Source organism: Hoplias malabaricus, chromosome X1 (assembly GCF_029633855.1).
Source record: "Hoplias malabaricus isolate fHopMal1 chromosome X1, fHopMal1.hap1, whole genome shotgun sequence".
NCBI lineage: Eukaryota > Metazoa > Chordata > Actinopteri > Characiformes > Erythrinidae > Hoplias > Hoplias malabaricus.
This window is the reverse complement of record NC_089818.1, coordinates 14543021-14570220: the sequence shown is the minus strand read 5'-3', so window position 1 is coordinate 14570220 and position 27200 is coordinate 14543021. Positions and strand designations below refer to the sequence as shown.

At 39.6% G+C, this 27200-nt stretch overlaps 2 protein-coding genes and 1 long non-coding RNA gene across 5 annotated transcripts in view; 2 read left to right on the top strand and 1 right to left on the bottom strand.

The window, feature by feature from the left end:
* The window catches only part of LOC136675755 (choline transporter-like protein 5-A), an 83120-nt gene extending 76177 nt beyond the window's left edge, over positions 1-6943 (top strand). For both annotated transcript variants that reach the window (XM_066652496.1, XM_066652497.1), the window contains 10 exons: positions 60-152; positions 271-358; positions 483-745; positions 1297-1391; positions 1537-1640; positions 1774-1847; positions 1934-2004; positions 2385-2473; positions 2560-2644; positions 3587-6943. In XM_066652496.1, coding sequence (XP_066508593.1) covers positions 60-152; positions 271-358; positions 483-745; positions 1297-1391; positions 1537-1640; positions 1774-1847; positions 1934-2004; positions 2385-2473; positions 2560-2644; positions 3587-3699 — 1075 coding nt within the window. In that variant the 3' untranslated portion in view covers positions 3700-6943. The remainder of the gene's footprint in view (positions 1-59; positions 153-270; positions 359-482; positions 746-1296; positions 1392-1536; positions 1641-1773; positions 1848-1933; positions 2005-2384; positions 2474-2559; positions 2645-3586) is intronic.
* A 2277-nt stretch (positions 6944-9220) lies between these two features.
* LOC136675712 (LIM/homeobox protein Lhx8-like) lies at positions 9221-18031 on the bottom strand. Of its 2 annotated transcripts, XM_066652431.1 has the most exons (9): positions 17762-18031; positions 17420-17610; positions 14587-14712; positions 14028-14149; positions 12619-12839; positions 11796-11899; positions 11626-11721; positions 10980-11163; positions 9221-9738 (listed from the first exon to the last, which is right to left on the bottom strand). In XM_066652431.1, exons 2-9 carry the CDS (start codon positions 17474-17476, stop codon positions 9662-9664), a joined length of 987 nt encoding a protein of 328 aa, XP_066508528.1. In that variant the 5' UTR covers positions 17477-17610; positions 17762-18031; the 3' UTR covers positions 9221-9661. The 2 variants fall into 2 exon arrangements, with proteins under 2 accessions (XP_066508528.1, XP_066508527.1); XM_066652430.1 differs by having other exon boundaries at positions 17420-18031.
* Positions 18032-18335: 304 nt separating this feature from the next.
* On the top strand, positions 18336-19605 carry LOC136675713 (uncharacterized). Its single transcript, XR_010796214.1, has 3 exons — positions 18336-18397; positions 19029-19192; positions 19368-19605. It is a non-coding gene; the product is annotated as an uncharacterized lncRNA (long non-coding RNA).
* Positions 19606-27200: the final 7595 nt, after the last annotated feature.

Below are 27200 nucleotides of genomic sequence, written 5' to 3'. Positions count from 1 at the left end.
AGATGCTTTTTGCTCCTAACTGTTTGTGTGTGTGTGTGTGTGTGTGTGTGTGCTTTCAGAGCGATCAGCTACATCATGTCTGCTTTATTTTACCCAGTCATCACCTTCGTGTTGTTGGTCATCTGTATCTCTTATTGGGCAATTACAGCTGTGTATCCTCCACACTGACCACCACAGACTATAATAATGATAATAATAATTGATGTAAGCAAGCAACAAACCTTAAATTCAGAAGATATAGCTTTGAGCCTTAATTAGAACTGAACTCAGTTTCCTGGCGTCCTCGGGTGAAGCCGTCTACAAAGTGATGTCATCCCAGTCCAGCTGCAAATTCACCAACCACAGCTGCAGCCCAGAGGTCAGTCACAAACTCTGGTCACTCAGGAAATATGTAATAAGTATTTATCATGTTTATGTCTTATATCTCTTTGCTCTCTATTGTGTGTACTGTATGTGCCTGTGTGGGTGTGTGTGTCTGACAGACCTTCAACCGCACAAATATCACTCGTGAGTGTCCAGGAGCCCAGTGTTTGTTTGCTTTTTACGGCGGGGAGAGTGTGTATCATCGCTACATCTTCGTGCTGCAGCTCAGTAACGTGTTTGTGTTTCTGTGGCTCGTGAACTTCACCATCGCTCTGGAGCAGTGCACCATCGCAGGAGCTTTCGCATCGTATTACTGGGCCAAAAGAAAGCCAGCAGATATCCCTCCCTGCCCAGTCTTCTCCTCTTTCTCTCGAGCCATACGGTACACAGCTAACTCTCAATCTCGCACACATTGAGGGTAATACAACACAAGAATCAGTGTCTGCTACACGTTCCCGAAAAGTCTACAATTTTTAAGTGACCTATGACCAATAAAAGGATAATAATAAAATGAGCAATATTAATATGATCTTTTGGAAAAGGATCTAAAATAAAATAGAAGAAGCTTTCAAGGAAGCCCCAGTCTTTATGAGCAAGGTCAGGTCATTGATCGACATTTTGTCATCACTGAGTAAAAACAGAGAAAACGAGAACAGACAAGAAAGTGAACTGAGTGAAAACGGCTAAAAACCGGAGCTTCTGCTCCTCGCTCCTCACTGCTGAGCGCTCAGGTCGTTATCATTTAAAGGAACGGGCGCTGAAAGCAGGCGTTCTGAACAGGGCTGTTTAGACGGGAAGAAAGCTGCTGTGGGGCTTGTGGGGGTTATGAGGTCACAGATGTCTGATTAAGACACAGAATTGTACAGTTGAGGTCCTGTGCGGTTGAGCAGCTGTAGACTTGTGCGATGGAAGTTCTGTGTTTTCACTTTGCAGGTATCATACGGGTTCTCTCGCCTTTGGTTCTCTGATCCTCGCCGTTGTCCAGCTCATCCGGATAGTCCTGGAATACCTGGACCACAAACTCAAAGGTATGAGGTTTTTGGAGAACACTAAAGATCAGCAAATGTAAATATTCAGTGTAATCTTAATGTGAGATGTTCTCCGCGAGATACAGCTGTATTTAACAGTATCAGTGTGTATCTGTGTCATTGTACTTGTGGTGTGTGTGTCCAGGAGCTCATAATGTTTTGGCCCGGTTTCTGCTGTGCTGTCTGAAATGCTGCTTCTGGTGTCTGGAGCGCTTCATTCGCTTCATGAACAGAAACGCCTACATCATGGTGAGGATCTGACGATAAACCCACTGATCGGCCCTTTCTCCTCCCTCAGTATGCATGGCTGAAATGCCCTTTAGGAAGGCTTATAACCCCAACTGCCTACTTCCACTCACTTAATGACTGGTGTTTATTTCAGATCGCAATCTATGGGAAGAATTTCTGCACCTCAGCGAGGGAAGCCTTCTTTCTGTTGATGAGGAATGTAGTGAGGTAAGACGTTTTTTATCGTGGCCTCTGATGGTGAAACTCTGTCTCTTATTTGCCACTTTAATCTAAATCACATTATTTCACCACAGGGTCGCAGTGTTGGACAAAGTTACGGACTTTCTGCTCTTCTTAGGGAAACTGCTGGTGGCAGGAAGTGTGGGTACGTCTGGGTTTATGATCTTTTTGTGTTATGTTTTAATATTTCAGAATTACAGAACTTCCAGAGACCACCCTTTGTTTATATATTCATTTACGTATTATATTATTTCCAAGTTAATTCTAAAGCCATATGTATAAATGTGTGTGTGTGTGTGTGTGTGTGTGTGTGTGTGTGTGTGTGAATCATTTGGAGATTGGAGATATATATATACACCATTACAGGGCAAAAAATATATATCTGTAGATATATAAATGTCTTCATATCCGAAATATTTCTTATTTCTTCCTGCATTACTTCACTTCCGCCACATAGAGGCAGTATAGCAACGTCGTTACGGCTGGTGTGCACTCCAGCTGACCCTTAAATCATTTACTTTTCAGGTGTTATTGCCTTCTTTTTCTTCACACACAAGATCCCCATCATCCAGGAGGAAGTTCCGGTGCTGAATAACTACTGGGTTCCTCTGCTGGTGAGGGAGTGTTTTCACTGGAGTTTTGGGTTGATTTGTCCGTCCTTTTTCTTCATTTTCTGCTTCTTTCTCTCTCTTTCTGATAGACAATCGTGTTCGGTTCCTATTTGATTGCACATGGCTTCTTCAGCGTCTATGCAATGTGTGTGGACACTTTGTTCCTTTGTTTCTGTAAGTACATCCTCACAGTTACTGCGGACCATATGAATTATTTGTTACTGTGTGAGCATTGAGAGAAGTTTAATTTGCTGAATCCAAGCAGTGAGTCCAGGAGGTTAATCCAACAAACACCAGATGATTATGTGAATATAATCAACATCTTTTTATTGCACACACCAGTGGTTTTCAAAGAGCAACATCCACTGTTTCCAGTAATTAGCAGTGGAACAAGGTCCCTGAGTGAAACTGCATATTCTGCCTCTTTTCCAAACCCCATAAGCCCCACAGCAGCATTCTCCAACTTATAACGAGCTGCTCACTGTTCCCCCTGGTCCCAAACACACAGCAGTGACGAGCAAGTAACAGAAGCTCTGGTTTTTAGACACTTTTGCTCGGTTCTCTTGCTTCTGTGTTCTCGGTGTGTCTGTTTTGCTGCGTTTAACCTCGTCATCGCGCTCTCACGTAAATGCGGGTCCTGCGCTGTGATTGGACAGACTCAGACGAGGGGGCGGGGTGATTCTAAAGTCTCTGCACGTGAAGTCAGAAGCAGATCAGAATCAGGAAGACTTTATCCCCTGTTTAATCATTCTGACCTAGGCACCACAAAGTAAACAAACTGGGTGGACTTGTTTCACAGTGTGCATGTTGGTGGGCTCCAGATACACACATTAATGTGCACATGCACTGAACAAGGTATATATTTTTTAACACATGTGCCATTTTAATTCTGTATTTTTGGTACTTTGTGTGGGTCCAAGGCCTCACTGCTGCACTTCACTGTTTCCTACAGCTTCACAAGTCTTACGCTGCACATTAATCCACACTCTGGCCCAGTGCTTTTGATTTCTCTTGCAGATGTTAATATCTGTCTACATTTGGTCTTAACTTTTCCACCTTCTGACTTCACTAACGTCCCTCTGCTTGTCTCTCTGCCCTGCTGCCTGCTGGATCTAGGTGAGGATTTGGAGAGAAATGATGGCACTCCTGCAAAACCTTTCCTCATGTCCCCCGGCCTGCACAGAATTCTGGGAGGAGTCGATCAGAGTCCAAGAAAGAGCAGGGCGTAGATGTTGGGGACCAAAACTAAACACCCTGAAAATCTCAGACTCTCACCACTGAGGGAATAGCTTTACTCCTCCTCCAAACTCAGCATGCTTTAACTTTAACTCTTTAACTTCCTTCGTGGCTGTTCCAGACTACGGCCCCCACAGCGTGTACTGTAACCAGATGCAACTGCACTACAACTGTGAGAAACAGACCTTTCGCTTCCGTAAAAGAAAAGACTGAAGGTGCTATGCACTGTGACCACCAAACGAAGAAAGGACTGGCCTTTTTGACTCCAAATCTGACTCCAGTCTGACTGGAACCCTCACCCTGACTCTTATTAAACCCTAATAAGAGTCTAACACTCTGACTCTCACTTTAACTCAGTCTGACTCTAACTCCTACTCTCACTTCAAACACACTCTTACTTTAACTCTGACTCTGACACTGAGATCTGACCCATTTTCTGCCTCTTGCTGCTGACTGCTGCCTTATCCACACGCTTCTGGACCAGTGACATCATTGCCGGTCATTAATGGGAACGACAAATAACACCATCGCTGGATGTTCATGGAAATTGCAACATTGTGAGCATTGGGACAGTTTGAGGGATGGAAAGTGGACAAGTGTAAACCTTCTAATTATATTAGCCACTCCCTATTTTACTTAAAGGGGCGATGAGTTATGTTTCATCCCCCTCACCCCCACCCCACCCCCTGAGACAGTAGCAAACAACATTTGTGGTTATTATTTATTTTCTTTACAATTTTCTCCCAAGTGCAACTCAGAAGCAGTTTATTGTTGCTGTCCAAAGAAAAACACGTATCTCCAAAATAGTAAGAAGGAAAAACCCTTCAATTTCAATGGAAGTGAATGTAAAAATATTTTATTCCAAGTCATTCCAAAAGCATTTTCTATTGGTCCATTCATCATGAACTTTTCACACAGGTCAATTGATGTAGTAAACTAAAAATCCACAGAAATGGAGATACGTTTTTCTTTAGACAGCTCTATGTGTCATAGATTTGGTCCACCCACATGCAGGTGGCTATGTTTAAAATAGGTTTAGTACAGAGTCCAGCTCCAGGCCACTAGGCGTCAGGGTAATTGCTTTTCAACCGTGTCACACTTTGCACATGGTCAAATTTAAAGTGTCTCTGAAGTGTGCACTCTGTGGCTGTTCTACCGCCAAAAATATAAATATTTGATGAGGAATTGGTGCTTCCAAATATCCCGCAATGAATGACTTAATGTGCATAGTATTTATCATCAAATTAATGTATGGTATTAAGCCTTTTTGTTGCAGGACGTGGACATGATCAGTGAGAGTTAGCTGATGCTACGTTTCCTGCCTTGAGCAAAGTTTACCATTTTAAAAAGTTTACATTTTATTACTTGGTTTTTAATGGTTAAAAGTTGGTTTGAATGAATCAGCCACAAGATTGACCTGTCCCTGGTTTTAATGTTGTGGCTGATGTGTGTATAGTTGTCAGTCAGTTCAGAGAGAAACGCAAACATTGGTGATTGTCTTCCATTTAAAACCAAAGGGACTTTTTAAAGATGAGTCGACTTTGCTGGAGTTAATATCCAAACAATTGGATCCTTGTGAAATACTGTGCACCTCCCAACTTCTTGTTACTGCTGTGTTTTACCAGAAATGAAGTACACTTCAGACATGAGAAGTGTGAACCATGTAAATAATTTGTTTTTAGGAAGTTTAAAACTTTAGGAGTTTGAAGCCTGATCTCCATCTGCTGGAGCTGAGGGGTGTGGTCAGTTACCACTGAGGATCATTTTAACACATTTCCATGCACTTAGAAAGACTGAGACACTTTAGAAATAGTGAAATCATCTACTTGTATTTAGTTGAACATACATATCTTCACTATCCCAAAAAAATAAAACATCTCCAAAATAGCAGCTTTACAGGAGAAGGAGGGAAAAACTTAACTTTCAGTGGAAGTCAATGTAGAAGATTTTATTCCAAGTGCTTTTGGAGCATTTCTATTGGTCCAGGGGTGATGCAGTAGGTTAGTGTCACAGTCACACAGCTTCAGGGACCTGGAGGTTGTGGGTTCGAGTCCCGCTCCGGGTGACTGTCTGTGAGGAGTGTGGTGTGTTCTCCCTGTGTTTGCGTGGGTTTCCTCCCACGGTCCAAAAACACACGTTGGTAGGTCGCTTGGCAACTCAAAAGTGTCCGTAGGTGTGAGTGTGTGTTGCCCTGCGACTGGCGCCCCCTCCAGGGTGTGGTCCTGCCTTGCGCCCAGTGATTCTGGGTAGACCCACAGTGACCATGAATTGGATGAGCGGTTTCAGACAATGAAAGAATGAATTAATGAATCTAATTGTCCATTCATCATGACACTTTCACACAATGTGTAATTCTTTGGACAGAGACAATATAAAACATGTGTAATCTCCACAGAGTCACTGCGCTCAGCGTGGGCTAGAGGAGGATAAACGCTGTGGAGCAGTGATATTGCATTATCTGGAGTAACGGATGTTCCAGACCTAATCATTCAACACCACTCATATGCTGCTGTCGTTTGGTGGCCATCAAATCCACACAGCAATGTTCCTGCCTGTAGTGTAAGTGGTGGCTTGACCAAAATTAGCTGAGGTCTTTGTAAAGCACACGTAGCTTTACTCAAACACACTTAGAAGTGAATGTCCAGTTCAACACTGGCCCCTTGACTTGTTATAAGTGTTGAGTCAAGTTGTGTGTTCTTTTACCAAACACTGACGTTATTCTCAGTGGTGACCGACTCTGTTACAGATTCAGCAGATAAAGGTTTGGTGGAGAATTTCTTCAAAGACAAAAGTACTGTATGCCTGAGGTTTACTACTTACACGAAGGGCTTATGAATATCTTCCACCCCCGTTTTGTTCAAAGTCCCGAGTTCCCCCGCCCCACACACAGGGCACTAAAGGCCACCCTTCAGGACCAGAGGCTTGTCCAGAAAAGATGCGTCAGTCCGGGCAGAAAATTCCCCATTCACAGCATTTCTCGTCTGAAAGTTCCCAGCTGTTCTGAAGCGGCTGTAAGGAGTTCTGACCGGTGCTGAGAATCATTCAGAAGCAGAATTAAGAGGGAAACTGCTGCACACGCAGAAAACCTTAGGAAATCATTTCTTCTCTGAGGATGTCAAAGCCATTTCGGTTCATTTGTACGGGGAGGTGTAGGTTTTAAGAGCTACCCTTTTTAAAAATGTTGGAAAAATCGTTTTTTGTATGTTTTTGTGATGGGGATATAATGTATTTGATGTATTTGTACCTTTTGTACAAACAAAAAATGAACATGTGCTTTTTATACAAATAAAAAATTGAAACTCAAGGCAAAAATGCTGTAATTCAGAAACGTTAACCACAAGTGTTTTCCAGGCAGCGTGCAGTATGAAAGGCTCAGGTGAAACTGATATTCCAAATATTCCTCCGCTTAAAAAAAACACCTCCAAGCACAAGAAAACAAAACCAACATTGGGCTGGTTTTCCGAGATGGAGAACAGCGAGAGCTGCCGAATCTGTTCTCTGGGCTTCACAGCACATGGTTTAATGTACTAAAACAATCACAGAAGGACTCTAAATTTCTCTCACTAATCACTGCTCATACGAAGACTCTACTGCTGCAATAAAAACCTGTAATCCAAAAAGCAATAAATTAATCTTTTTTAAAAAAATGTTTCTTCCCATTTAAAGCCAGTATTTTTTTAAAAATGCAGATCATTTGCGCAAAAAATATCTGAGAGAACTTTTTATTCCTTGGACCTTGTTTTAATGCATTAAGCCACTGTGTTTTAGAAGGTCTCTGCTGAGAACGGGAGGCGGGGCATGACTGAATGCTCTAGTGCAGGGGCGCACAACTCCAGTCTTGGAGCAAATATCCTGGTTCCTCTGCTCACACACACCTGATTCAACTCATCTGTTAATTGCCAGGTTTAGGGGGTGTGTTTTAGCAGAGGAATCACCAAACTTTGCAGATTAGCGGTCTTGTTCTTAAATGCCAGGATTATTTGGGATTTTCTTAAAGAAATTATAGGTTGTGTTTTGTGTAGCTTTTCATTATTATTTTGCATTTTAAAATATATCAAATAAGGTTTTTAAAACGTTTTCAGGAAATTGATGGAACTGTCAAGCCAGCATCATTAGAGTGAACCATCTGATAATTTGTTTAACAAAATAATAATTTGAGGTGTAAAAAACTCCAGAAATTTACCCATTAAGAGCAGCAAAAATGTAGTTGGTTTCATGGAAACCTGAGTTATTTAAAAAAAATTATATATACAGGAGGTCCTCGGGTTACGTCAGTCCCGAGTTACGATGTTTCGTGGTTACGACACATCTCCCATTTACTGTATAAAGCCTTGTTTCGACTTAAGTGGTTTTGCGTCGTAAACGTCGTAACGCGAATTTCGTGTTTGGTGTGCGCGGCGGAAGGACCGAGGAGGACAGGTGTTAGGATAGGATAAATGCGTACAGTATGTTATTTACGTACAGTATGTACGTATGTTCCGACTTACACCGAAAATCGGTTTACGACGCGACGTAGGAACGGACCAACGTCGTAAATCGAGGAACCACTGTATAAAGGTCATCAACTAATTTGAAACTTTAAATAAATAAATAAAAACACACACCTAAACCACCACTTATTTCTGGTTTTCAGCTTTGGACCTGGAGAAAAATGACGGTTCTGCTGCTCGGCCGTTTTACACCAGCACCTCACTGAGGAGAATCCTGAGGAAACGCAAAAGACCAAGGGGCAAACAAAAAAACAACAAACCACACTAAACACTAGAGGGCGCCAAAGACTTAACACCAGCCATAGGACCACTGTCCAGCAAAAAAAATTTCATTTGAACACATACACACACACGATGCACTAGAAATCTGATATCCAATATGTACTTGAACTTCTTGAACTACTTGAGTTCCACCACTATTTCAAAATTTCATGTTGACCAGTCGTTTAAGTTAAATTTACTGAGGGAAGAAAAAAAAAAAAAAAAAAGAGGTTTTATGACACTTTTGCCATCCATGTCACAACAAAACTATTCCACACCACACCGCTCTGAATGACTTGCACCTCAACCACTGGATCATGCAGAAATCTATAAGATCTATTTAGATGATTAGTAACAAAATAAACACACAGTATTCGCAGATGTGCACGCCACATTCTTCTAATTAACAGCTAAAAGTAACAAATCATACAGCAACTCTCGAATTTGTTTGCTATCAGTTTCCAAATCTGTCATCACATAATTGGTGGCTGTGAAAATCTTAGTGTGAATTTTATTGCATGAGCTTTCAAGGGAGGCACAAACCACTGCTTCAAGACCAGACACGATCAGAGCGATACACTCCCCTCAGAATGACAGCAGCCTGAGCAGATGTTTCATTTTCTTTCCATTATGTGAGAAAATACTGAAACAAAGAGGTAAATATCATTTACCCAAACTCACAAACATGCGAGTATAATCTCCCACAAACACAGTCACTTTACACAATAAAAATGGAGCAGTTACTCAACACGATCCTGCAGGCATCAGCAATTAGCTTTTATTGGCTTTCTTCAGCTTCCAAATGTCGAGAGTCAAACCACAAAACAAAAATGGAGCCGTGCACTGACTAAACCCAGAAAAACAAAAAACTTCCATCATAAATTTATTTTTAAAACAAAGTGCTCAGTCACATACATGAAATAAATTAAATGTGATGTATCCAAACATTATATAGATATTTATATAGATATATATTAAACAAACAGAACAAAACAAAAAAACACTTCAGCCTTTTCACAATTACATGGAAATCTTTCTCTTGGACATTAAGATGTAAGACGGACATCCTTCAGTATTTGCCCATTAAAGAACGGTATGGGTCTTGGTGCAAGACTCAGTCAATGACGGATCAAAACATCCTCATGGTTTCCTTCTGTCCTCTGACCTGATTGGTGGATTTGCTGTGGTGGGCGGGGCTCATGTCTCAGGCATGGCTGATTGGCAGCTGTGTCATTGCATGGGAAAGAAGAGGCTGGAACACCAGTGAGGTTGGAGAATGAACTGAAGAAGAGAGGGGAAAAAAAACAAAACAATCAAACCATTATCAATATTAAAAATACAGAGCGTCTGATCAAAGCACATTGAAAGCTCAGACATATGAATGACTGATGTCAATACTTCTTTTGCTGCAAAATGAAATATATAAGCCAGTATAATATAAATTATATTATGTAAATATAATATATAAGGTGGGAGTGTGTGAGTGAATGTGTTGCCCTGTGAAGGACTGGCGCCCCCTCCAGGGTGTATTCCAGGTTGGCTCTGGAGCCACCGCGACCCTGAACTGGATAAGTGCTTACAGATAATGAATGAATGAATAGATAAAACTGTGTGGGGTAAATCTTTAAATACTTTTAAGCTGAAACCACCCTCATCAGAATCATATAGTCATTAAATAGCATAAGTGTTCACTCCAGAATGTTATGACATTTAAAATAATAGCAACAATAACATCCTTTGTTAAGAGATGGCAAATATTTAATAGAATGTTCACTTTACATGTTGCCAAGTGTCTACTGTAATCAAGACAAAACTGATCAGGTGTTCCTCCTCTGTCAGAGAAATGCATAACAGAAGGCAGCAGGTCCCAGCGGACAGACATTAACTCAGTGATTTACCTGATCTAAGAAAATCATAAATAAAAAGACCTGTGATCAAAGACTCGACAGTGACATTAACCAAATGCAGAAGTTGCCTGATATTAACTACTTCTCTGTAAACGTGGCAGATGTATTCTCTTAAACAGAACTAATCAAAACTAATTTGCATAACAGTCATTTCAGTTATTCACTTGAGTTTACTTCAGGAGTTGAATGGAATCCCAGCTGATCTTTAAGTTGTAATAGATTCACTAAAAAAACAATAACGGACTGATATCAGTGTTGTACGAATGTTGTCAGTCAAACAGTAGCAGCAGATAAGAACACTGCACTGATTCGATGTTTTTTCTACTTTCTGTGACCTAAATACACTTTGGCAAACTATATTAGTGCTGTCTAATATCTCTCATCAGTTTTAAATCATGATCTGTGGGTTCTTCCTGCTTAATGTAAGCACCAGGAACTCAGTCCAGAGAGTCTTCCATAAGACTTGATCTCAGTAAAGCTTTATGGCATAAGCTCAAAACAAGGATGTCCAATATGCAACATCCCTTACCTTCCTTTTGAGTTTTGGCTTAAGATTTTCAGCTAAATTAATGAATCTGTCTTCAAGAATCACACCCCCCAGAGAGAGTAACTCACCGTCCATGTAGGAGTGCAGAGAGGTCAGCATGGGAGCGTCCACGGGAGCAAATGCTGTGTACTGGAGCTCGTCCATCAGAGGAGGAGAGAGTCTGCCGGGCTGCAGGGACGAGACCGGGGCAGTGGATGAGTGATTTGGACTCACATGTTTCTTATGACGAGCTCGGCAGTTCTGAAACCACACCTGGGGGGGGGAGGAACGCATGGAAAAGTAAGACTACTATAATAAAAATAAATTATGGAAATACCACTGACAGTAGAGCAGGCTGAAATTAACCAAAAAAAAATCAAATAGCTGTAAAAGAAAGCACAGATTTTCTATTGTTTAGAGAAACCAAAAGGACTGAGATAAAGAGCTGAACCTAAATCACAAACTAAATTTACCACACCTGAAATATTATTGTAATAAATGTTACAGAAGGCCTTATTTTGTATTTTGAACACAGAAAAAAGGAAACATCCCCACGTCCTGACAGAAGGACCAGAAATGCTCCAGAAAATAAATTAAATAAGATCTCAATAACACAACAACAGACTGTTTGTCCTTCCCATGACAAGTTACCACTTGTAGATAAAGGCTTTTTGGTTCATTTTCTGACACGAGTTTCCAAAATCCATAAATAAAGCAGCCTAGCCAGTGTCTGACCTGAATGACCCTGCGGCTGAGGCCTGTTCTCTCCGCCAGCTTCTGCAGCGTCTGAGCGTCCGGATTATTGTCCTGAGCAAACTGAGCTTGCATTACCTACAAGAGCGAGCGCACACACATCAGAGACTGGGCAACAGTGATACAGGCTTCAGCTAATAGTCTGAACGGACCTGTAGCTGGTCAGCAGTGAAGCTTGTTCTCGCTCTTTTGGCCGGTTTTGGTTGATTCACCTCCTGCTCTGACGGCACAGCTCCTTCTACATTGACTCCTTTCCCTAAAGGGAAACACACAAACATTAATTGTGAAAGCTCCAAAAGACGGGCCAAATAAGTTAAAGTGTATAATTAAAAAAAAAAAGCATCACAAAAACCACCACAGGACTATGTTCAGCTGCATTTTACATGAATCTAGAATTTATACATCATATCATCATAAAGTAATGCTTTATACCTGTATCTGGCATTCATCAGCCTTTATAGAGCATTGCCTTTGATTTCACGTTTTCAAGCTTCACCACCCAGACTAAGGAAGTGTGACTGATACTGTACCATTCTATAAATAAGGCCAAAAATAGGCAGTGGTCCAATAAGGCAACAACATTTGTATCTGGACAGGACTAAAACCTGGCCAAAACACACCTGTAATTACCTCAGGGTCCCACATAAACCTGATCCTTTCTGAATAGGGCTAAAGAGGTTTTAAAACGGCCCTTTTAGAAGACGGGAAAGGAGCACAGAGCATATCGTCTCTACCTAAAGGTCCACTTCACCGTATGCTGCAATACAGATGCACTGCAGTCATTTAAAATTGAAGAAAAGTCACTTGTAAAACGTGGCCTTTCCTTTATTTTCAAATACATTTGTAGGATTAAATATATTTCAAAGACAAAACTTGAGCAAATATGGCTTAATAAAACGCTGCTGAAAATGTCCATGAATGTGGAGACCAGGGTCACAAATCCCTCCAAACTCCAAAATCCAGAGAGTTTCTAACCGTTCTCCATTGCCCGTTTGAGGTTGTCCAGCATGCAGTCGTAATGGACACGGCAGAGCACTCTCTCGTCCACCAGAGCAAACTCCTCTCCGGTGGAGAGCTGGCGCTTGCAGGAGAAGCAGGCGAAGCAGGCGAGGTGGTAGGTGTTTCCTTTCGCTCTCCGCACCCAGTCGTTCGAGTGGATATTCCTTCCACAGTGAGCACAGCGGGTCCCATATTTCCTAAAGTCAAAAGTCAGTGGAAAAAAAATATATAATATAATCACTTATTTAAAAGATTAACTCTGAGACTAAACTTCATTCATCAGGTAAAAACGCTCAACTTTGAGAGTGAAAAAAGCTCTAGGAGTTCATGGAAGTCTGCAACGGCTCTGCAAAACATTCAGAGACGATTCAAACTGGGGGCACAAAGTTGGCCAGTCAGGAGGTCTACATTTATAGACTCTTACCCCTTCACCAGATGAAGGTATAAACATTTCAGTATCCTACATAAACATGTTAAATTCTTAATTCCCTTTTTAAAAAAAATATTTCGGTAATAATAATTACTTTTCAAACTTATTCTTGCAAGTACCTCCACTACTACATATATAAACACAGATTTACAACTTGTAGGAAGATCAGAGTGTTAGAGTATTCTCAAGAGAGTTTTGTACTTGAGATAAATATTAGAGCCATAAAGAATATTTAAAGCCATATGCATTTTAGGTCTTAATAAATATATAAAAATATGAAGATTTTAGCTTCAGAATATCCACAAGGAGCAGCAATTCAGGGCATTTTTAGCCTCTGCTCTTAGAGTGACCTCATGGCTGCTCTCCTGCTACTGGACTGATTATTAGAACTAAAGTCAATAACTACAATGCACAATGCTTTTATGTTCTTATTCCCTGTAATATTAACCAGCTCTGTGTCTATAAGGATAACTCATGTGATTCACACAAGTTTTGCTGCTAATGTTATTGTGCAGTAAATCATAACTAAAACAAATTCTGCTGCTTAAAACTGACAGAACTGTGAACATCTAAATGACTTGTACTCTTGTCAATTTATAACAAAACATGACTCCTTATTCCTCATCATTTACACATTAAAAAGTGTAAATGGATTTAACGTAAATTAAGTTCTAATTACTAGAAAAAAAAAAGTTGATTCTTGTTGGGTGCATGTATATGTCCAGGAACATTTTACAACAGTTAATTGCATTTGCATTTGTGCAGTGTATATCAGATATTTAATATATTTAATATATATATATTGTTTGTTTGTTTTTTATGTCTCTACTGCTGTAATACTGCAACCTGCACCAGCATTAACACTGTCTCTTCAGGCCTTTTGTATCCCGACCTCTCCAGCATTAGGTACTGAATTGAAAAAGGCCCTAAAAAGACACCAATCTCCTGCATGTACCTGAAGTAGTCGAGTTTGCAGAAGATCTCCTTCTCTTTAATGTAGCAGCTGATGTGTCTGCCCAGGGAGGTCTGACACACACTGCACGAGAGACAACGCACGTGCCAGCACATGTCATTCACCTGAACAGGTAAACACGGGAGAGAAAAAGGAAATTAATTAATATATTAAGCACACCTCATGACAAACTACATTTAATACAAAGCAGAGGGGCAGAAAGAAGAAGTTAAAGCCCCAGTGACTTCACCAGGGTCTCACAAAACCTTCAGTCTACTTGAGGAACGGCCACTTTACAGAAGCGGAGGAAAACGCTGCTGACTTTCAGTGAAAGTTAATGGGACAGTTTTCCGAGACATTAGAGCGCTTCTACTGCTCCGTTCGTTGTGATATTTGAAGACGACTTTAAGGCAAAGTTAAGGTAAGACAGCAGGTATTTAAAAACAAAAAAAAACGATGTTATTCGTGAGCGTAGCACCCGTAGCACGCCGCGCGAAACTAGTAGTAAAACCGCCACATTAAAACAAGCCAAATTCAACGCATTTGAGTCGTGCAAACTCACCTTGAGCAAGTATTTGTCTACGATTTCGGTCCCACAGCTGGTACACACGGCTTTCTCGGTCATTGCATGTGGTGAAGAAGCTGTGGACGAGCATGAAACTTCTTCAAAAATGTCTTGCGTTGAGCCCTGGGTAAAAAAAAAAAAAAAATTAAATAAATAATAAAAAAAAATACAAAACGGCATCAATGCCAATGCGCGCCCAGGTCGTGTGTAAAAGTTGCGAACCCCTGTTCCATGACTTGCTTTTTGTATTTTTTTTTCTAAATACATATCAATACACGAGTCAGCACCTCCTCTGTTGGGACCCTGAGTTTTGTATTTTGATTTGGAAAGCTCCTACTGACACTGAGAAACACATTAGGGGTAACGTAAAATTAAAAAAATATATCTTTAAAATTGTGCACAGATTTTGCACCAGGGTTAAATCCAGCAAGTTACAAAGAGCTGTAATAAAAAAAAATAGCAGGAATGTTAAAATGAGTTTCCTCTCAAGAAAAGAGTCAACTTTAAATTTTCCCCAATTTCCCAAAAGAAAAATCCAGAGAGTCCAGTGTCATTTGAACAGGGGTGCACAGGCTTCTGCACACTGCTGTAAATAAATCCTCCATCAGTCCTTGCTGAGCTCTGTAAACACAATGTGATCTGAAGCACAAGTAGATGTTCAATCCACAAGAACTTGCCATTTTTCCACAAAAAAAAGTCCAAAAGCTGATTTAAAAAAAAATGTGGTTGAAAAGTGGCCTCGTACCGGTCCAGTCCTATTCCAGTTTGTGTTTGTAGTGTGTGTGTGTGTGTGTGGATCAGTGTGTGGGCTGAAGCCCCTCAGCTTTGGGCCATGACCAGCCGCTTTAAAGAGCATCAGCCTTTTAACCTCTGCAGCAGCCCCCTATTAACATCCACTTTACCCCCTTCACCATGACAACACACGCCCAGCATCAGGGCCGAACACAAGGACATGAACCCTGAATTACCTGACGCGCGCACACACACACACACACACACACTCACAGTTAAGAGATTCTGTCCTAATTCTAAGTTATTCCCATGGTAATCGCCCATTTTCTCAAAAGTGTTTAATTGGAAATTATTTATTTTCACTAATACAGTAAATTTACATATATTTTCACATAAAATCTATTTTTTCAAGTTTGTGCATTTAAACACACGCCAGACTGAGTTTACAAGCTCTGATGTATCACCTTAAACACACTTTATAATTTATGCGTATATATTTATTTGCAAGGTTTCAGATTGCAATTTAGATATGAAAATGTTTATTTTTATTATTCTTTCAGCCCGAGCTGCCACTGTTTCTCAAAATCTGATTTCTGTCAAAAATGTTCTATTTGTTTTGAAGAACATGAACACCTTGGTCATTTTCAGTGGTATAAATAAAATAATGCACTGTTTATACTGGGCTTTAACACTTGGAGGTTTAATGCGGCCGCTGATATCCCAAAGATGCTTTAATTTGTTTCTTGGTAGTTATTTTTGTATTCAACTTTCATTAAGTTCACGGGGTTTATTTGTTTGTAGATTATTATTTTTTTGTTTGTTTTTTTAAATATGTGCTTAATTTCTACCAATGAAATACAGTCTTCTTTTGGTCAAATCCTGGGAGAGTAAGAAAGATATGGATTATATCAGTGGATGTATATTTAATGATCCGTACATTTTACTGCACTCTTATCCGTTGCTGTGATTCGTGTGCATCGTGTACATGTGTCTGTTACGTTAGAGAATCTATGGATCCTCTGCAAATAAAAGCCCTTTTAGAAAAGTATTAAACCTCAACATTTTGGAAAGTTTATTCACATGCAAACAGTTATAGAAATGCACATGAATTGTGATTAAAGCCTTACAAAAAGAAAAAAAAAATTACAAAGGCTTTTTCTTATTTCTGCAAATTTCAATCACAGAGACCGACGTGATGAGAAAAGGCTGATTACAGAGAAGCTTGCACACACATTTCTTAACAGTGGTGATGACAGGAACCAGACAACAAGTAAACCATTTTCTTTCCAAAACCACTACTGGTCCCACACGTGTTTGTTGATAATGAGAAAATGGGGCCAAACCTGATAAGAAACATTTCGCTGTGACTTATTTATTCCTTACACCTTCAAGAATGTTCCTCTCCTCTATCTGTGTAAAATTAATTACAGCAACATTCTTCAAACTTTAGTAAAACAAAGCCTCAGGCATCAGCAGCGTACTCACTTCATTTCAGGTGACGACTTCCTTTGAGGGAGCTTTAGAAAAACGTTTGGTTACCATCATCACCACTGAACAACTCTGTCTCTGTTTTCTAGAGCCTGTTATTTCACATGAAACCCCTCCAAAATGACATTGTTCACACTTTATGTATTTAATTATGGGGGTGGGGGGGGTTAGAGAGAAAATAAATACGAATTTATCTATAAATGGTTTGAGTCGCTGAGTTCTCTAAATTTTGCATACGAGTTCTCTAGATAAATTTTGTACTTGAAAATGAGCAGCCGATACACTTCACAAAAGCAAAAAAAACCCGAAAATGTCCACGATAAGCAATTCTCTTTATTGTTAATAAAATTAAATAATTGGGGAAAAAAACCCAATGGCTTCGTTACCCAATTGAAGTGCAAATTTAGATTAGTCTGAAAAAGAAAATCAGTAAGCTGCATAGCCATGAGATTAATTCAAATTTGAAGAGACAACCTAATTAATGAAGCAGTTTGTTAGAACATGCACTTTCTCTAAATGTTTTACTCTTTCGTAGTCATGTAAGCACAAGCAGCCGTAAATGCTTAAAACAGTATTTTATAACAATATGCCGTCTTTTTTTGCAACTTACTGTGTGTTTTGTGGCCGTTTTGAGCTCTTCCAGCGTTTGTTCATCTCTCCAGAACATGAGCGGCCCTGAAGTGTAATCCAGCCCCACTTTAAGCACACTGCAAACTAACCTTAGCTGAGGGAGGAACTTTAGCTTCGGGTGTTTCTTCCTTGTGCTCCTCCTTGCTTGGTAACCAAACCTACCTGAGCAACCTACGAAGAAATGACATTCAAACACAACTGTGTACAGACTACATCTTTGCTTTCTTACATATTTATACCACAAACATGAGTTCGATACATAGTAACGAAATTTGAAGTCAAAGGTTGACTTCTCGAATGAATTTTCCTTTAAGTTTTGTACATTTTAAGTTCCACCTTAAATGGCACGGTTAACATTACATTCTGACTCTGAGACCGAGAGCCACCGTAAATGATGGAACAATTTCAGCCTTAGGATTTAGCAGAGTTTGTTGTTCCACCTTAAATAATGCAGCAGTTAATGAACAGTAGCTACATTCTGGCGCCTGATGCTAAAGCGGAGCATACATAATGTATGAATTTTCAGTTCCACCTTAAATATTGCGGCAGGTAATGTGAATACCGCAGGATTTAAGGTGGAAAGAAAAAAATCGGGAAAAAAAAGCTAATTTTAATTTCTGGTGCGCCATAAAAAGTGGTTAAGTAAGAAACAATTATTTTATTATTGGTAAAAAGTTTAACGGAAATTCGAACACAAATCCAAGCTGTATCGTCTTTAACGGCTAAATAAAAAGGAGAGTTAACGGCAGGGTTAGTCCTTTTAAAACAGCAGATGTTTGATTTATTTCAGTAAATCCAGAGCCACTGAAGCCCATCAGGATTAACAGGTGCCGCCTAAGGACATGTCATCACCTGAGTTAGTTTAAAGCTCATAAAGGGTTTCAAATCTCATTTATTGTTACGATTTTTTGGCTTAAACTAAACGCCATTTCGTTCATATTTCTCTCTGTACGCTTCGGTAAGCAACCAACACTTCAAATTATAAAATAGTTCAGAGTTAATTACTAAAATAATAACGTGGTTTTAAAAGTATTTTATATTATAGGGAAACTTTATAAGCTCTTCTCACCATTTTAACTTAAAGTTTTATATATAATTTTTATACTGTAACAGTTAAAACAGTCTCAGCAAACCAAAGGACTAGCCTTATTCAGCATATTTATTTTTCTGTTTCAACTTTAAATAGATTTTAGTCTGTATTTATAAGCATTGTGAATAAATAGTATCCTTTAAATATATTAAAAATGTTAGAAATTGAGTACTGCAATAACAAGAACGTAAACCTAATCATGCCCTAAAATAATGTTTTTCTAGATTTATTCTATGCATATGTCATACATTTGTAAACATAATATCCTAAATTTATTATACTTAAATCTTACATAATAATTATTCCATGATATTCTATAAAACGCCTCTTTTTTGTTATTATTATTATTATTATTTTATTATATTGCCAGACCAAGTTAAGTTCTGGAAAATTTGAATATATTTGATGTATATTAAAATGTTTCAACATCAGCTAGCTTGTATATAATTCTGTAACTTGTAGATTACATGAACCTTTTCCCCTCTTTCTTTCTGAGTAGAACTGATTTTGAACGGCCTTCGTCTCTTGGGAGGGTGTTTTTCCTCCTTTACATAGACCTTGGAACAGCCACGAGCCACTGCTCATGTTTAAATATTGCATTTCAGTGAACATGGGGGAAAAAAAAGTTTGGCTGAATAAATATTAAATGACATGGAAATACTGGTAAGTACATTACGTAAACATAAAAACAACACAAGACTGTTGTTGTCTTACTGTTGAGTTTTACTGGGCAATGAAAAGTGAAGCATGTGACATCAAGTTGTTTACCAAACCCGATTTGTCCTGTTATTGTGCGTCATCTATTTTCATTCTAACATATTGTGTCTTTATCTTTCAGGACACGGAGAGTGATGACAGCAACTCCAAGAGCAGTGACATCACACTGTGAGAGATGAGAAGCAAAAGACTCATGGAGAAATGCACCATTCTGGCCCCTTTAAAAGAGGCCTGAAAAACTTAATAAAGATCAGCTTCACATAAATTCTATAAATATTGCCTTAAACTGTACCACACACACACACACACACATATTTAATTTGTAAGCTTTTAGTGAATTCCATATAGAAAGTAAAATATTCTGCTTTTGTTCTGTTAGTGTGGACAGTGCGAGAACAAAATATTTATTTGAGAAAGTGATCCTGTTCATTCTAAAAAATCTAAACTAATATTAGGTCCTTTAGATACCGACATTTTTATGTTGTTTTGAACATATTATTTAGTGTCTATAATCTAGATTTGGCCTTGCCTCGTATTATGAAGGATGTGTCCAAAGAATTGTAATAAACTCTTTCTACATCTTTCATGAGACTGGAAAATACTCCAAAATCATGTATTTGAATACCTTTTTGTGAAAAAATAAAAGAGCTATCCTAAAATAAAAGTTTCCCCCACTCAAGAGTCAGCCTGTAAAATCCAAATCTGGACACTGTTACCCTCACATGGATTGAGTCTGTGGATCGCCACAGTGGTTAAATGTCACCCAGCTTTTTTTCCTACCAGATTTCTCCACAGATATTTGAATTCTTCTGTCATGACAAACCAAGACCAGCACACATTCCTCTCTATTTCCTCCCACAGTGATGTCTGTCCTAGACACAGCTTTACCACAACTCCCTTTTACTGATATTTGTAATGATAGTTTGAATTTGACGTGTTGCTACAGCACAAAAAGCAATCACTTTATTATGCCATCAACACATTAACAACATGCAGATGCCTCAGCAAAGTACAGGACATTGTTTGGATTCAAATTGTACAGTGATGAATACACACCCAAACTGCTCTCTTGTGTTGTTAAAGCACAGACATTTGCTTCCAGACGTTGTATGTATGCATGTATATGCCAATGACAGTTTGCAATTAGTGGCAGTCTCCAATAGTGTACTCATAGACTGTCTAAACTGCATTCCATTTGCATGATATTGATATCAGTCCTGAATGACATGCTTCTTGGCTTCAACACACTGCTTGGGAAAATCCATAAACTCCATATAATTTTTCTTTATCACAATCAAAACAAAAATATATATATATCAGTTTATTATTATTATTATTATTCTAAAAATAACTGTAGCATGTTATAAATGTTTAACATGTTATTAAAAAAATACTTGAGCATGGCAGCTGCCATATACACTGTGAAAATATTACATGAAGAATGGACCAATAGTGCTCTAAACGAAATAAAATTGAAAGAACTGACATAAGTTCAAGTTTTTGCCTTCTCCTGTAAAATTATGTAGAAGATTTTCAAAGGTTATTTAAAATTGTTCTTCAGGGAACCCAATGTAGTGGCACCTTTAGTTTTAAGAGCATGCTTGACATCAATTGGATTAGAGCGGCTGAATGAAAAAAAAGACAGCCATCCCCTGCACTTTTTTTTTATTCATGTCCATTCATTCATGAGGTTCTGGACACTGGTCTGGACGCTGCAGTGTATGTTGGGGTGTGTGTGCGTGTGTGTATAAGTAACTCAACACCGAGGGACTGGGGGGCGAGGGTCTCAGGGTTCCATGTCTTTAGTAAATGAACTCTGACAGGTCGATCTGAGCAGCTCTGTGGTCATGTTTCCTGACCCGCACTCTGGGTATTGAAGCCCCCTCTGATAGACGCATGGCAGCCCACCAGAGATCCACACACACACACACACAGGGACTCAAGCTTCCACAGCAAGTAGTAGTTACAGAGAAAGTCACTGTAATTTGAGAATAATAAAATCTCAAATCCATTATAGATCACTTAAAAATATTCTTTGTCGGTTCAAATGCTAAATATTTTATTTAATGTTTTTAGTAGCACCTGTAGAGGGCAGCAGTGAGTAATGTTTATTTATTTGAGCTTTGAGTTTCAGCTGGGATTATGGGTTAGGGACAGCTGAGTTTTGACAGCCACAAGAAGATAGCTAATCTGCATATATTAATGCATACTATTTTCGTCTCTTTTCTTGTGTAAGTAGTTCCTCAGTTTACATATTTGCATTTAAATGATCATAAAATCATGGTCAACTTTGAGTTTTTTTTTAAAAAATCCATTAATTCATCACCTAAAGAATTATTATTGAATCCAATATTGTGACGTGTCTGTGTTCTCTCCGATGAGTTTGTTTGGCTTTAGTTTGCGTGTTAAGAAGCCACAGATGTCCGATGCTCTGGTGGAAGAGGAAATGGAGCCGATGAAAGCTCTTCATAGAACAGCGGCCTGCTATCATTCTGCCCAAAGGAAACAGATTACAGGGCTATTCTGACACGGAAGTTATACCCAAAACACTCACACTTCCGCTCGTGTGTAGACTAGGTCTCCATTGCTTTGTTTGGACGCCACTGAAGTGTCCCAAAGACTGACGACTCCACACCTCCGGTCCTGAGTGGTACCACTCTGAAACAGCCCTCTGAGCAGCTGTCAGTAACATGAAGACCCTTCAGGAATTAAATCACTAATAATACTGCCTTTATTCTGGACCTAGTGAAGTGTTCATAATGAACATTCTCTGTGTAGTCTGTTTATTTCAAGGCTGGAAAATACACCCTTAAAGGTGAAACACATCTGTAACATACATAACAACAGCATTCTCCCCCTGTGTAAACAGCCCTGTTCAGCTCAGATTTTTAGCTGTTTTCGCTTGGTTCTCTTTCTTCTCTGTTCTTGTTTTCTCAGATTTTACTCAGTGCTCTTATTTGTCTGTGCTCGTCGTGTCACTCTCAGGTAAATGCAGGTGCAGCCCTGTGAGTGGAGGGACTCAGATGAGGAGGCGGGGCAATTCTAAATTCTCTGCACTTGACGTCAGAAGTGGAGCAGAATCAGAACGGCTCGTTTTATCCCATGTTTCCTGAATAGGCAAAACAAAGAAAACTGACTGGGTGGTCTTGTTCTACGGTGTGCGTCTTGGTGGGCTGAGGATCCAGATCACCCAATGACTTGCACTTTTTGCAGTCGAGTTTTCTTTTCAGAATATGTCTGGATCCTCTAAATTACACACTCATTAAATAAAAGATTGAACATACGGAGGGTTGATGAGGGTGAAGGATTTTTGTCTCTGACTTCCACCAACCATAACCAAACTCTTCCCTCTATTCTCCACATTACCTTAAAACCTGTGTGAGACTTCAGTCACGCTCTGTGGTGATACAGTGTGTTATACACATGTGCGTGTGTGTATGTGTGTTTACGGACGTGATGATGTCATGAGCTCACCGGGCCCCATACAGCTGCAGTGAGGTGAGCAGGCTGCCGGGACAGGTGCAGAGTTTCAGTCTGTTGTCATAGCTGAAATAATTGAGAAGATTACTGTCAGCAGCCCACCGTTACGGCTGCCTTGGCCTCAAAGACCCTCCCTTTCAGCCTCTTTCACTCGTGTCTTGTTCGCACCTTTTAAACAGGGGAGGAATGGGACTACGAGGGAGGGAGCGTCCAACACAACACAAATGTGTGTGAACCTCAGAGACTTGCACTGCTTTCTTATTGCATTTACCCTTTAAAAAGAATGTACACATGTTGGGATAAAGAGGGTGTACTCACACAAAGTGAGCAGGAATACTGTGTTTGCTTTGGCATGCTTGAACAAAGTGATATCGCCAACATTTTTGTGGCAAATCCACTCTGAGTATTTGTAATTGTGTAAGAGCATGAAGGCGGAGAAACTCGACAAGCTAAAGGCAAAGCACAGATTTATTTGTTTGTTTAAAGTTCAGCTAACTGCTGTGTTCACTCCTATGCAGGTGAATTCACCTCTGGATGAATTGTTTTGACTTTTGGAGTTATGCTGGAGGGGTTAATATCAAATTTACCTGCTGTGGTATATTACCAAGCAGCATTTTTCAGTAAAGCTGGAGACCTTACGCCCAAAAGTAAAGGCTGCTCAGTAGAAATGGTCCTAATCATCTCGATCTGAAACATTACTTTGTAAAATACCCCTGGGTATCTCTTCTAGAGATCTGAAGGCATGTGTCAATACATAGTGGGCCCAAAGAGGGTACTCTAAGCTGTATTTTACTATGAGAAATATGAACAAGGCTTTGTAACCTATGGTCAACAAACATGCTCCAAATTTGAAACTTTTGCCAAACTATGCATTTTTTCCCCAAAGAATCTTTCTCATGTGTTGAAAATGGCATTATACCAATAAGTAGAGGCCTAGATTTATCAGAGCAGCTGTTCTTCACACTGTGAAAATGTCATGATGAATGGAAAAAAAGAAATGCTTCATAGTATAATGTAAATATATCAGGTAATTATTTTCATAAATATTGTGTGCTACCATTGTGTATTAAAAATGACTAAATTCTCCTTTAAAACTGAAAATTTCTATGAGCTGTTGGAGTTAATTGACCAGACAGACATCTATTAGCATTGTGTGATTAAAGTCATACAGTATTTTAGTCTTTGTACATGTAGACAGGATTCCCAAACATTTCTAGGTCTCTGTGTGTGTGTGTTTGTGTGTGTGTGTGTAGGGCCTTTAGCAGCTGATCTACCCATCAGCAGCCCTGGTGTTTCACTCATCACTACGGTAACCAGAGCTATGGACCAAGGGTGCGCGAAAGACAAATCACTACCAGATGAGAGCAAGATTTTATACAGAGAACTCTCTCTCTCTCTCTCTCTCTCTCTCTCTCTCTCTCTCTCTCTATCTCTCTCTCACTCACTCAGAAGAACACTGAGAGATGGAAGAGGGTCTAAGTGCCCTGCTGCTCTCAAAAAGGCACTAAACTGTATGTGGAGTGATGTAATCGTAGAACCACAGAATGGAGCTCCAGGATCAGACACAATAGGAGCAAGGTAATGTTAAAGCGTCCGTTCGCCCCAATGTCTCTTTATGGCTCTCACCTCATATGCCAACTAGACCAGGCACATTTTCTTTTATAGGCATTCACAAAATCAACAGCTCTAAGCCTTCTAGTAAAGTTTATACAGCGTTTTACAGATTCATAAATCATTGCTGACTGTGTGAGTGACTGGGTGAATGTGTGATTCTCTGTGATGGACTGGTGCTGTGTGAAGGGTGTGTTCCTGCTTTGTGTCCAGTGATTCAACATAGAGTGTGAACCTACTGCGACCCTGATCAGGATGAAGCAGTGACAGCAGATGAATAAATAAATATATCATAGCTGTTGAAAGACACCCTCCAATTTGTAGTTCCATTTTTAAATAAAAGAAATAAAAATGGCTGCTGTTATTTTCATAATAAAAGTGCCTTGATGTGTGCACCAAAAAAAAGACTAATTAAATAAGAAAGTTAAATGTTGTTCTTCTGCTACTACACAAGTGTATAAGAAATGGGTTTAGTGGGGCATGATGATTGCTTGGTGGGCCATTTCCAAACTAAATAGACTAAGCAAAAATTCAGACTTGAATTAAAGTTGACCTGCTTGTGAAATCCCTGTGATGTTTGCTTGAGTAATTCAAGAATTAATTAATTGACAGCTGTCTTCTGAATCCAGCTTGGTATGTGCTCCTCATTATTCATTCAGATTGGTGAAGGTCCAAGTGGGAGTGTAACTGAGCAGTGTATGTAGCTGCTCCTGAGGGAAGAGGCTGAGGATTATTTTCCCCCAGTATGAGTGACTCGAGCCTGGGAAGATGAAAGCAGCTCGAGGTGTTGCTCACATCCAGGGCCGTTTCCTCTGGGCTCGACTTTACTCAGCCACAGTGAGAAGACTCGGGAGAGATGGACAAAAGAGCCATGCGGCACACAGAGTGTCACGAAATAGGTTTGGGGTCAAGTCAGAGAATAACTAAAGTCATGTCTGTGGGACCTTCAAAGCTTCATGTCTAGACACCATCCTCTGGTCCAGATAATACCCAGTTGTCCTCAAGAAACCTAAGCCTGTCAAAGACCTTTGTGTTTTACATCTGAAATACATTGTTTAAATGCAAATGATTCAAATACCAACAATATGTTTCTGCTATATCTGACCAGGGTAAAAGTATTAGAAATTTTTTTAAACTTCCTATAGGTGTGGTTTGTAGTACCAACTCTAAGTAGCATAATGTATGTATGAAAAAGATAATTCATTTTTTTCCCCTATAACGTGTGACTCACATCAGCTGAAAAACAAAATGTCTTTGTAGTCCATGAATGAACCAGTTATTTCTCCATAGAGCGGGAACCCCATGTTTACAATTTTTTTATTTAAAATTAAAATAGCACAGAATGTCAGTAGTCAGTAGAATGTCTGTTTTGTAACGTAATTAAGAATCATTGACAAAAACATGATGGATTGCTTCTTTAAAATAGATTTTGTCCATGGTCTGGTAAACACATGTACAGGGGTTGGACAATGAAACAGAAACACCTGTCATTTTAGTGTGGGAGATTTCATGGCTAAATTGGTGCAGCCTGGTGGCCAACCTTCATTAATTGCACATTGCACCAGTAAGACCATGTGCAGCCAATGGTTCAAACATTGTATCCTGAAGGCGGTGCCGTGTATCAGGACGACAATGCACCAATACACACAGCAAGACTGGTGAAAGATAGGTTTGATGAACATGAAAGTGAAGTTGGACATCTCCCATGGCCTGCACAGTCACCAGATCTAAATATTATTGAGCCACTTTGGTGTGTTTTGGAGGAGCGAGTCAGGAAACGTTTTCCTCCACCAGCATCACGTAGAGACCTAGCCACTATCCTGCAAGAAGAATGGCTTCAAATCCCTCTGACCACTGTGCAGGACTTGTATATGTGATTCCCAAGACGAATTGACGCTGTATTGGCCGCAAAAGGAGGCCCTACACCACACTAATAAATTATTGTGGTCTAAAACCAGGTGTTTCAGTTTCATTGTCCAACCCCTGTAACTAGACTGACATTAATTAATACCCTTTATATTAGATGTAAAATTGGATTAGATGTCCACATATGGCCATATAGTGTGTATATTCTAAAAATGAATATTTATTGTTTACTTACATATTAAAACGAGCATTAGAATATTAGAAAAACAGGTGTTAATTATCAACATACAATGACAGAAGGAGATATTGTGAAAAGATTGTCATATCGTCCAGCCCCTGAGACCAGTGACAAACACTCTCTTTAAATCTGATCTCCGTCCAGTGGCAACTGTGATGTGTGGCGCGTGTGCTTTAGTCCTCATTTCTTGACCCCTTGACCCCAGCGCACTTCTCTGCTGGACACTCGAGTGAAGTCCAGAGGGCCTTTTTACAAGTGTAAACAAAGTAAGTGTTTGTACTGAGCAGTAAGTACTGTTGATGTATTTCAGTGTGAGAATCTGAAGATGCCTCGTTCTGAGCTCATGAATGTATGGTCAGTTCTGTTTACATTTGTCAGTAGCAAGAACATGAAGAACGAACTTGAGGAGTTATGTGCAAGAGTATTTATAGCGCTGCAGTAAATGATGGGATTTTCAAGTTGTTCTCATTGGCAAGTCACAAACCTCATAATTTGGGGTGGATCAAGCACAACATCTGAGTCAGATACAAATGTTACACAGACACACTAAATACAGTTAATAAATATTAATAAATACTAAACTTGTGGTCAGCCAGCTTCTCCAGTGCTGTTTCATGAAGTTGTAAAACAGCAGCTAAACTGACACCTAGTGACCTGGAGGTGTCAGAGCGTCTGTATTGAACCTGTTTGAAACATGGCTGTGAAGGTGTGAAGGACCCACTCTATGGAACTTGAACTTGTTCACTTGGCTGATACAAT